Source organism: Nomascus leucogenys, chromosome 2 (genome assembly GCF_006542625.1).
Source record: "Nomascus leucogenys isolate Asia chromosome 2, Asia_NLE_v1, whole genome shotgun sequence".
Taxonomy (NCBI): Eukaryota; Metazoa; Chordata; class Mammalia; order Primates; family Hylobatidae; genus Nomascus; species Nomascus leucogenys.
This window is the reverse complement of record NC_044382.1, coordinates 123211633-123223902: the sequence shown is the minus strand read 5'-3', so window position 1 is coordinate 123223902 and position 12270 is coordinate 123211633. Positions and strand designations below refer to the sequence as shown.

At 35.0% G+C, this 12270-nt stretch overlaps 1 protein-coding gene across 4 annotated transcripts in view; it reads left to right on the top strand.

The window, feature by feature from the left end:
- PGGT1B (protein geranylgeranyltransferase type I subunit beta) overlaps positions 1-12270 on the top strand; it is a 59373-nt gene that overhangs the window by 24588 nt on the left and 22515 nt on the right. For 2 of the 4 annotated variants that reach the window (XM_030817857.1, XM_030817863.1), the window contains exons 4-7: positions 773-924; positions 2261-2393; positions 4825-4872; positions 7754-7799. In XM_030817857.1, the coding sequence (XP_030673717.1) occupies positions 773-924; positions 2261-2393; positions 4825-4872; positions 7754-7799 (379 nt within the window). The remainder of the gene's footprint in view (positions 1-772; positions 925-2260; positions 2394-4824; positions 4873-7753; positions 7800-12270) is intronic. The other 2 variants (XM_030817873.1, XM_003259850.4) reach the window with 1 other exon arrangement.

Sequence of the window (12270 nt, the reverse complement as noted above, 5' to 3'; positions counted from 1 at the left end):
CAATAACCTTGTGAGGTACTAATATCTTCATTTTCTAGAATCAGGAACATTAAGCAAGCCAGTGAGAAATAGAACCAGGATTTTATGCCTTTCAATGATTGTAAAAGTTTACATTTATTATAGAAGGCAGAGTTTATTTTAATTGCATCGTTTTTTTAGTTTCTTATATGGTGATCACTACTGTGGTATTTAATTTAGATTTGTGCTATATAAAGTAAGTTTTGTTTTAGAAATCTTTTTTTCTGGAAGGCTGTATGCTTTTCTGACTTTATAAGACTTAAATTATAAGTGATAGCGTTGATTAAGTATGAGGTTTAAATAATTTAGCCAGGCATGGTGGTTTGTGCCTGTTGTAGTCCCAGCTACTCCGGAGGCTGAGGCAGGAGAGAATCACTTGAGCCCAGGAGTTGGAGACTGCAGTGAGCTGTGATTGCACCACTGCACTCCAGCCTGGGTGACAGGTAAGAACCTGTTACTAAAAAAAAAAAAAAATTCCAAAAAAAAAGTAATAAATAATTTGGTTTACCTGAATGTCATAGCTACTTCCATAATGCCTGAGGTATCAAATAATTTAAAAATTAAGTAGCCTGTGCAATCCTATTCATATTGACATACATAAAATGGAGATTTGTTTTTCTCAATAAGATGTCTATACAAATCAGTATAAGCCACGTTTAATTTTACTATTTACTAAAACCTTATGTCAGATTTCTTAATGAAATTAGTTTTCATTTCACTTCATTAATTAGTACTATATTAATTTTCTATTTAGGCTCCTGGAACAGCTCATCCTTATGATAGTGGCCACATTGCAATGACCTACACTGGCCTCTCATGCTTAGTTATTCTTGGAGACGACTTAAGCCGAGTAAATAAAGAAGCTTGCTTAGCAGGCTTGAGAGCCCTTCAGCTGGAAGATGGGAGGTATGAGTGATTCTTTGTTACTTTTTTGTAATAAACAAAAGTATTTTGGAACTAAAAAATGGATACAATGCTATACTAAATCTTTAGAGGATCATACTCCATTAGAACCTCCCGTAGAGCTTACGAGGTACATAATTAAGTGCATAATCAAAAAAGTGACCCCAAGACCTCCTCTGTGAGTGAAAATAATAGTAATTACAATAGCCAAACAGCTTTCTCTTCCTTCTTAACAACAATGGGTACGTAAATAAATGTTTGAATAATTACAGGATTGGAATCTAATTTACGTTCTACATGAAAAATTGATATTTTGAAGTACGTATATATTTAGTCTGAACCTCAGTTCTTGCTTTATGCTGATTAGAGAAGAAAGGGGTATATTATATTCCAGAGTAGGTAGTTTCCATGACATTTTTAAAGGATAGAAAAAGGAGTTCGTATGTTCATTAATATTTGGTGATTCTAAAGATGAATTCATGTGGTGTGTCTAAAGATGAATCTTCCTGGAGCTTTAAGGTAGAAAAAAATTTTTAAGTCTGAGAAGGGATAAAGCGGTAGTGAAAAGGTTAAGGAAAAGACAGCAAACAAATCCTGCTGTGCTGTTAACTGTTTGTGCTCCATCTACTACTAGCTCTGTTTTCCTGTCAGTGTTTTCAAAACACTGCTCTTGATGAGGGAAAATAAATGTAGACAGGTAGAATAAATTGACATTAATTGGAAATGCTATGAAACTAAATGTTTACTTCAACCAGTACATATATGACTTATGTCTCAATATTTGAGTGTAGTCTTTGATTATTGCTTCCTTATTCTTGTTTATAAATACATACAGAACATAGATTGCTGCCTTTCTACAACTAATATGTAAAATTAAAATACAATATGACCAATCGATTAAATGGTTATCTATGTATACATTTAGAAGAAATTTCACATAGAAAAACTTGGACTTGGAAATTTCTTACTACCCAGTAGGTCTCAGGTTTTACCTTTTACTTTTTCTGCCATTCTCAAGCCAGTGTGCAGCTGTCCCTGGCTAGGATCAAATAAGCTTATGCTGAGTAAGCATCTGGGAGGGAGTAACAGGGGAGTGTGTAAAACTACCAAGAAGTCAAAAGTTTGTAGTAGAATGAAGATTTAGAGAAAGTTTTATATTACTCAAGTTAGTAGTCTTATTCTTTATTGAATAATAAAAGTAGAATATTGAATAATAAAAGTAGAATAATCAACAGATTTTTCTGTGAGTAAAGACACACAGGAGGTGTTTCTAACCCCCATGCAAAAACATCAAGAGTCCAGTATTAATAGAAAATCATATTGTTGTTGTTATTTTCAGTTTTTGTGCAGTACCTGAAGGCAGTGAAAATGACATGCGATTTGTGTACTGTGCTTCCTGTATTTGCTATATGCTCAACAACTGGTCAGGCATGGATATGAAAAAAGCTATCACCTATATTAGAAGAAGTATGGTGAGTTCTGTTGATAAAGTTGACTGTTTAGGTTGTTTTTGCTGGTACATGAAGGTTGTATTATAGTGTATGTCTCATCTCTTCTGCCAACAATTTGTAAATAAGAGCATTAAGATTGCTTTTTAGGTAAATTGTGTATCAGAACACAATAAGGAAATAATCTTAAAGTGCAGATTGACTCCTTGACCATTAAAATTTAATATGATTTTATTTAAAGAAGCAGTATCTTTATAAGAAAGGGATTGGTCGACTTAAAAGAAAAAGAAGTAAAATCTGAAAGTCAAATATTGACAGCCTATTCTAGCAGGAGTTAGTAGAGAGTCCTGACAAGCAAACTGGAAGATTATGTTATCTTTGGTGAGACTATTTCTCTAATCTTTTTATTGGCATTAGTAAGGAAAGCTTAGTCTTAGCCAGAACTATCCTTTGCTCTACTGTGTCATCTCTGTATAAAAGGAGAAATAAAACTACTGCTTCCCAGGTTTATTATTTCCCAAATATGAAGTTTTTCATTTTATAGATTATTTTGAGGCTGTTAGAATATTTTAGGCTGTTAATTCAACTTTTCATAGGCAATATTTCAAAATGAAAATATCTGTGAGTTCCTAAGAAGAATGGAGTTGCGTTTTAGTGAGTGTGTAACTGTGGGTTAGATTTTTGTAGAATCTACAACAGCACAAATTTTAAAAAGCCTCTGGATACAGAAAGAAGAGACCATTAAAGGAGTTTTAAGAGGAAAAGAGATTTATGTTTGATAGGAGGGTGGGTGATAAGAATTTTTGGTATGAATAGTACTGAAGTAATATTGTCTTCTTAGTGCACTGTATTTGGAGGTAGAGCAAGTTGATTTGCCCTATGTCTGCTCACTTGGTTAAGATGGCATATGCCAGAGTTTTCTCTGTAAAGTTAGTGCTTTTCCCTTTGTAATTACTGAATATCTTGTGGTGAGATACCTGGAGACTGTAAATATTCAGTGAGTCCCTAATCAAATTTTTATCCAATAGTGTTGTTAGTATGCATTGATGATTTTCCAGCTCTAGCATCCTTCCTATAAATATCAGTTAAAATTCTACTGTTTGAAAAGAACTTTCTCTCTGCATTTATTTATTTGCTTATACTTACTTATTTATATCTCTATGGACTTCAGTTTCTTAATTTTATTCAATGGGTTGTAATCTGTTACTGTCATTATTTTGATGCTCAGATTGTCCCAGATTAGGCCTGTGGAACCCCTTTTAGTAGGCTCTATGCCCTTTTGACCTGTTACCCTCATTCTGTGAAGACCTCCTTGCTTTCTGGCACAAGATATTCCAGGTTTATCTTCTACTTTTCCATCCTCAGCTCTGGAATCAGTCATTTCTTTTAGGAGCCTTGGTTATTCTTGTTGGAGGATAGGGTTTAGAAACTAGAATCTGGGTACTAATTATGCTCATTGGTATTGCGATGTCATTACTTCTAGGCCTTTTCTCAGGCAGAGATAGGAAATGTATGTGTACATAGGCATCCCCTTATAGACACACAGAATCTGTATTTCTGTATCTATTTATATATCTATATATTAACATCATGAATCTATTGTGATGCCTCAAATTTCAGTCTTAACATCACAGGGCTCATTTTAACTTTCGTCCTTTCATTTGTGACTCCATTTCTGATAGTGACAAGCAATCCTGGCTCCTATTACCCAGAATACATTGGTTCTTTTTGTTTTGAGTCTGAGGGCATATAGTCAGAATACTATATTTAAGAAGTACTCCAGTTACTTATTTTATTTCCCCCCTTTAATATGGTTATGTTATCTGTTTGAAGTACAGTTATGTTATTTGTTTCTCTTTGAATTCCTTTTTAGACTTTTCCTTCACTTAGCTCTCTCCTGCCCACAACTTTGTTGACTTTATTTATTTACTTAATATGTGAAAAACTAGTTTGGTTCTTAAGGTCAGAACTATACAAAAAGATATATACAGAGAAGTGTGACTCCTTGCCCCTCACCCTCCCTGTCTTCCACCCTCTTCTTAACTCCCATACTTAACATCTTGTTCCCTGTCACCCTGTAGGTAACTATTCTCATTAGTTTTCAGTTATCTTTCTTACATTTCTTATTGATGAGAAGATATGGATATTTTTAATGCTTTTCCCTTCTTCATAAGGTGGCATACCATACTCTTTTTTTTGCTGTTTGCTTTTTTCACTTAACAATATAGCTTGGGAGAAAAAAAAAAACACCAATACAATGTGAAAATTATTCCTAATCAGTTCAGAGAGATTTTTCTCTTTTTCTTATAGTTTCCTATTATATTACTCCACTGTGTGGATATGTGGATATACCATGGTTTTTTTCAGCTATTCTACATTTAGAGCATATATTTTGCAATTACAAATAATGCTGTAATTAATAACTTTCTGCATATATATTTATATGTTGTTATAGATACATCTTCAGGGTAAATTTCTGGTAGTGGAATTGCTTGATCAAAAGGTAAGTGCCTATGTAATTTTATTAGAGATTGCCCATTTTCTCTCCAAAAAAGGATAGACCAGTTTGTTTTCCTACCAATATAGGAGAGTGCCTGTTTTCACATAGCCTCACGAATAAAAAGTGTTATACTTTTTTTGTTTTTACCTTTTTTTCTGGTAGTCGAAAAGTGATATTTCAGTATATTTTTTATTTAGCTCCCCTCCTTTCATGATTTTTCATTTTATTATTTCTTTTATTATGAGTGTAATTGACCATTTTCTTAACTCGAGGGCCGTACAGATCCAGACTGCAGGCCAGAGTTAGCCTTTGGGCCGTTGCTGACCCCTAGTTCTAGTCCATTATTTTGCATTTGCTTTTTTTTTTTTTTTCCTTCTTTTTTTTCTTTTTAGGAATTCCATTTTAGTGTCTGTTCTTTTTTTTTGCCTGTCCTTCTTTTCAGCCACTTTCTCTTTGTCCTTTTTGACTTATTTATCTCATTTTCATTCTCTTGGATGTTTTCTCCTTTTTTCAGTGTCCCTTGTTGTATTATCATTTGAGATTTTCTTCCTTAGTCATCCTGTAATTTAAAATTTATTTCTTATTTTGTCTTTTTCTTCTATTTGTTTTCTAACAATATTTCTCTTTTTATTTCTATTGTTCATCTGTTTTTAACTTTTTATTTCCTTTTTTATTTCCTAATGCTTGTTTGAGAATATGCATTTGAGTGTGGAGTGCTACATTGCAGTTTTCTTCTGATTCATGCCTATTTCTTGGGAGTAGAGGCAGATTTTCATATACTTAGGTGTTTGCGTTTCATTTGCTGTATTTTCATCTCAGAGTTACTTTGTATGTTAGTAATTTTTTTTTTCTGATAAGAATTCCTAGTTTAAGATTGTTCTCTTCATTATAACGAAGTATGCTTTCTTTAATGGTGGCTTTTTTTTGTAGCTGGGGTTGTTGTATGATTTTTCTGGTAGGATAAAGGTTCTCTTTTGTTTCTCAGGTATCTAAATTTTGCTTTTTTGAGCTTTCCTTTATCACCTGATTTTCAAAGGGCTTCTCCCTCATTTTTTAACTTTCTTCACCAAAATTTATACTCTTTGAGCCCTGCCACCTCGGCTTGCACATTCTTTTAAGTGCCTTCCATATAGCCAGTGCTGTGTTTACCTCTTTCTGAACAGGCTATCCTCATTTTGCATGGTAGTGCCATGCTATAATGATAACCACACAAGCTGAAATGATACAAGGTGATTTTAATCATCAATGGGCAAAATTATGATTGTTTTGTGACCTTTAAAATTTTTGCCAAAACATTGAAAACTCTTCCTGCCAGATATAATTGTATGATGTTTTAAATAGTAAAATCAGTATATAGTATACTATAATGTTTTAAATAGTAAAACCAGTGTATGGTATACTATAATTTAAAACATTAGAAATATTGAGAATATTGCCTTCTTCTCATTATATAAGTTGTAACATGGAGTATTTTTTCTGTGTCTTGGCAAATGACCACAATCTAAGTTTCTGTCAGCTTCCAACGTTGTGTGTTTTGTGTTTTCAGTGTTGTGAAATCTTTGAGAATTCCTTTTATGTGAAGTTTTTTTGCCCATAGCAGTTCCGTAGAACATCTTCATCTTTTTTTATCACGAGCTCTTCCGTTGCTTATAGATGTTTCACCTTCACTTAGTCCTTCTGACGGTATATCTAGAGTCTCAAACAGCAATATTATCAACATTCCCGTAATAGCTTTTTCTTCTATGACTCTAATTTTAAGTTAATACCCAGTGTTAATGCTTTTTATTTCTTTACTGCACTTTATCTTTGTTGGCCAAGCCCCTCTTTCTGTTATGTCTTTTAATAAAACATCATGTGGGTTTATCACTGAGAGACAAAGAGCACAACCACAGTCTGCTATCTGTGTGTGAACTGAATAACATGAGCAATGACCAATTCCTAACAGACTTTGAAAAAGGTATGATTGATCACTGATCGTGATGCACATCTGTTATTTATGTAGTGATTTGCAGAGTGAAGAGCCAGCAACGGAATTTTGTACTTTTTGCAATTATGGTTAATATGCTGCTGTGGTTACTGAAGTTTGTTGTGTTATTTAGCTAAAGCATGGCAACTGGAATGTGTGCATAAGAGAAATGTGCAAAGTGAGAACTGCCTGTATTTCTCATATTTAGGGTGGATTTTCTCTTTTAGGCAATGATTTTAGATCAATCTCAGAACTACTGTTAGCTCCCCTCCTCTCATGATTTTTCATAAATCACCCTTGCTCTCTGCAAAGGTGTGTAGAGTTGCAATAGATGGCTTGCTGGGATTTGATGTTTCTTTTTCTGTAGACAGGTAATCTGAAGCTTGAGTGGGTTGTCTTCTTGGTTTGATAAGGTTTGAGATTTCAAAGTTTTATTGTTCTTCTGTTTTGATTTTGGAGTGTATGTGGGGAGATTCAAATAATGGTACCCAATAATGGCTACCATTATTCTCAATGACCCCAGACTGCCTCAGAATAGACTTGTTTCATGTTTATAATGTTCCGTCAGTATGAAATCCTTACATTTTCTCCAACTCATGTATACTTGCAATGGGAAAGGAGTAAGGTTTGGAGCTTTTATTGAGTAGAGATTGAATATGTAGATAACTTTGAGCAATGTATTCTCAGAATGTGCCTAGTGTGTGCATTTAGTGATTTGGCTTGGTGAATAAGAAGAGAAAATCAGGTATTTGAAAATGCCTAATTCTACTTCTCCATGGGAAAAAATGCATATTTTGGAAGATAGAAAGGAGAAATAAAATTAGAAGAGACCAAAAAAACTTAGTGCAATGGCAACTTATTTTCATTTATTATTATTATTATTTCCCTATTAAACTGAACAATGTTTTTCTTTTTCAGTCCTATGACAATGGACTGGCACAGGGAGCTGGACTTGAATCTCATGGTAAGACATCTTAAATAAGTGAACATGTAGTTTCTTTTGTTCCCTTAGACAACATCTTGGTGTCTTCAGTATGGAAAACCTCAGAAGTTTTTCTCAACCCTTGGTGCAGCATAATTTTCTTCTTTGTCACTTTCCTGATTCTCTTTTGTCACCATTTTGTCTATTTGAAGCCTCTTTGGTCAGTAATCATTCAGGTATTATTCAGGCTGGGATGTTCATATGATGTTTTCTAGTAATCTATTCATGTTTTATCTGCATGAAAATATCTTGGGATTGTTTCTTACGCTATTGTTAGAAAACAACAGGTTTTCTTTGGCATAACTCTAAAAGGCTAGACCAAATATAGAATATTAAATATGAATGAACAAGTTCATGAAGAAATGAACATTTTTATTTACCTTCCTTAATAAAATTATTATTAGTCATAGTTGTAAAACATTTTGCTTCTTAGCTTATATTCAGTGCAAACATTAATACAGTCTTTTCTTTCATGTTTTTTTCCACTTTTGGCAGAACTAGAATAATGATGTGATAGTCACTAAGTTTGTCAGCACATCAATAGCCTGAATTCTCTCAAGTTGAAATTTCCATTTGGAAATAAATAAGCTTCCATTCTTCTTTTCTAAAAAGAAAGAGGCCAGGTCATGGAGCCTCTCTAAGTGAATTTCAGTTTCTTCCTCATCACGGGAGTTTTCCATATAATTATTTGTTACCTCCATCCCTTTGCTAGCATAATGTAGCAGAAAGAACAGATCAGTGTCCTCGTCTCAGCCTTGACACCAACTGAGTGACCTTGGCTCGTCACTTAATTTCTCGGAGGGTTTCCTCATCAACAGAGTAGAAAGAATTGCATCTTTCTTTAGGATTGTTGTTAGTATTATAAGAGATATGGGGGAAAGTGGTTTGTAAATCATAAGCCTGTATAAAAAGGTATTTCTAACAAATATTCCTTAACCCCAGAGCCTTGTATATACTCTGCGATTTTGTCCTATCAAGTATTTCCTCCTCTTCTCACCTCTTCACTCCCTCCTTCAATTTAGGTAGTTGTAGAGTATGTGTCTCTAAGGGGTATATAGAACACTGTCCTGGAGTTTCCTCTGAAGCCATACTATAATTATGACACTGTAGTTTTTGTGTATGCTTGAGTCTCTATGAGATGGAGGGTGGGAGGAGCTGGCAATAACAATTATGTTACTAGTCATCGCCACATGATCAAGAGGGATATAGTTATAGTTGTACAAAGAGGAAATCTGGCGGCTCTAAGAATTTCTGAGAAGACAGGATCTGGTGTTTACTGTTGTAGGTGGTATTAATATACACTCTGGCTAAGGAGTCACCTCACCTGTGAGACAGCTGATATTATTTCCAAGACATTGGGATTATATTCTCTGGAATATGAAACAGAGGGGCTGCCGAAACATGACACTGTTTAATGGGTCCTGTCAGGAAAAAAATCTTCCTGAGTTATGCAAGTCATGATTTTGAATTGGTATGACTTGAGTAGGCTCTACCCATTAGGATCATCAGTGATGGGCTATATAGTTCATGCCCAAAGCGTATGTATGTCTTCTTTCTATCTGTAAGTTTGGCTTGGCAGGTTTGAGGCCTAAAGCCCTAGAGGAAGGCCTTTTAATCATAGTGTCACAGTGTATTTGTATATCTTAAATAGGTTATTATACCAGTGTATAGCCCCTTCAGCCTTTGGAACAACCAAGCAGGACCTGGGTATCTGGAGTCTCTGGTTAAGGTTGTCTCTGACCAGGAGCATCTTCCTCAGTATTACAGTATGGCCTACAAATACCAAATATTATAATTTTCTTTGTGTGCTATGAAGTTAGATAGTCTGGGAAGTACTACCCTAAAGGATTTTGGTTTAGTTTTCTTTCCCCTTCTCATCACTACCTATACTAGCAAGTGAAACCTCTTTCTAAAAAGTGGTCCTACAATTTGGCAACCCATGAAGTCATTGTGTTCTCTCTTTTTCTTTTTTATTGTTACTGTCTTTGGAAAAGTCGTCCAAATGTACTATTCACCTTTCTTCACAAATGACTTGTTCTGTAATTCTCTGTGTAAGCCTTCAGCAACTTAGGAAGTTTGTCTTTGAAAGTCATGAGTGATCTGTATTTCAAATCCAGTATCTTTTTCTCATTCCTTATCTTATATTTATTGAAGCATTTGAGCTATTAACCTCCCCACTTCTTTCTTAAAACATCACATTCCACTTGTCCTACTTCCTCATGAATTACTTCTGGTTCCTTCACCGTCTTTGTTTCTTCCTGTCACTTCCTTACCTCAGTTCAGCTTTCTTTTCTTTGAATAGTTCTTCCTAAATCTCAAGGCTTTTGTACATGCTGTTCGTTGTACATAGAATCTTCCTCCATCATCCTCCACCCCCAGCATACACCTGGTTTTCTTTCACATCCTTCAGATCTTGGTTCAAGCTCCTGATTTAAAATTGCAAACCACCCAGATACACATGCAGTATTTATAATAGAATTGCAAACCAACTACACGTACACATCCCATTCGCTAACCCCCTTTCTAGATTTATTTTTCTCCATATCACTTACTATTTTATAAATGACCTATGTTTTATCTATTTGTTTATTGTCTGCTTCTTCTCACTTAAACCTCATGAGAACAGAGATTTTTGCCTATGTTACACACTGATGTATCCTCTACACCTGTAACATGCTTGGCAGATAGTTGAACAAACTAACAGATGGTTCTTTATTAATTATCTCTGTGTTGATGGCACCCAAAACTGTGTTTCCCAATCTGTATTGTTACTTCTGTGCTGCATAGCCCCCTTTCCATTTGCTTGCGAGGCATCTTTCTCGATATGACTTCAGTATCTCAAACTGTATATTTTTAAAACCATCATTCTCCTCTTCAGCCCGTTGTTGCTATTCAGAAATAATGTAGATTTATTGATTTTTTTTTTTAAATTTTTTTGGCCTGGGGGAAGCCAGCAATCTGGAATTTTGAGTTTAATTTTAATCTCCTTTTCTGTTTTTGTTTTTAATTTGCCAGTTACACCAGTTGTCCTCCATAAATTAGCAACTTATAATCCCTGATCTATAGACTAAGAGGAAAATAATGTATTTATTAACCAGCTGCTGTGTGCCCACTACCATCTGATACTTTACATACAGTCTCATTGAATGCCCATATCAACCCTGTGAGAATAGACATTTTTGTTTTAGTCAGAACTCAGAGAGGTAAAACCATTATGAGTATTAAAGAATAAAGGCTGAAATACGATTTTATACACAATTGTGGAAGAAGATGGAGAAGAACCTAAAAGGGGTAGTTGGAGGGTCAGGGAAAATCACTGACAAAGCCCCCTGAAGCAGTGGCACAGGTGGACAAGTCAGGCCATACAGGGAAATCTAGAAAGCCAGACACAGTCACCTGCCAGATTGTGACTGTGGTGGATAAGTCTGTGAAGGGCTGGTGCTCCTGCATCTGTATGTAGTCCTGACGTAACCAGGGCAAGAGTAAGAAGAATTTGGATGCCAAGTATATGGGAGAATGAGGGCAAGCTGGACTGTACCAGCACTACTGCCTTTGTTGCTTACCTCCTCTAACCGTAACCAGGGTAATGAGTGCTACTTGACTTCCACCTTACAAGTCTCACACAGATTTCTTTAACTTTTGACCATACAGTGAAGTGGATCCTGGGGAACAGAATTCTAGCTTAGCCAAGTTGACACAGTACAAAACCACAATAATTATTGTTATTTCACTCAGAGAAGTCACTTGCTTAGTAGGGTTACATATCAGGTAGGTGTTATAACCCACTTTAAAACCCTGTGCTTACTCAGTAATCTCATCCTGCCTACATTTAAGTCCCTTAGTTTATTCCTCTGTAATCTGATTCCAGTCTAGCTTTGTAGACCCACATCTGAGTGACCCCTTCCATGCACTCTAGGTTGTAAGAAAACATACCTTCCAAACATTTGTACATGGCTTTTCACCTCTGGACATTGCTAGTATTCCTTTTCCTTTGCTTGAAATGCTTCCTTTCCACCTGCTTCTGCTTGTTTCTCTTTTCATAACCGTCAGAGTTTAATCTATCTTACTATACCTGTTTCCAGGGGTTCAAGTGTCACCTTCTCTATAAAACATTTCTTCATCTTTTGTCCCCCTTAGTTCTGAGCAATATTTTCCTTTTCTGTATTCCCATAATACATCATTCATGCCATTTTTATGATGCTTACCTCTGTTTATCTTTGCTGGATTGTAAGCTGGTCATATATGTCTTATTCCATATGCCCTTGTACAATGTACTATTTGATGAATTAGTTATCCTGTATTCCACTTTGCATCTCTTGCTTGGAAAGTTGAATTTGGAATGTGTACTTCTGTTAGTTTGTTATTAATTTAGTTTCTTCCTGTGCGCTTCTCATTCCCCAATTTAAATATTATTTAATATATATATATTTTAATTCAACTACTCTTCTCCAAC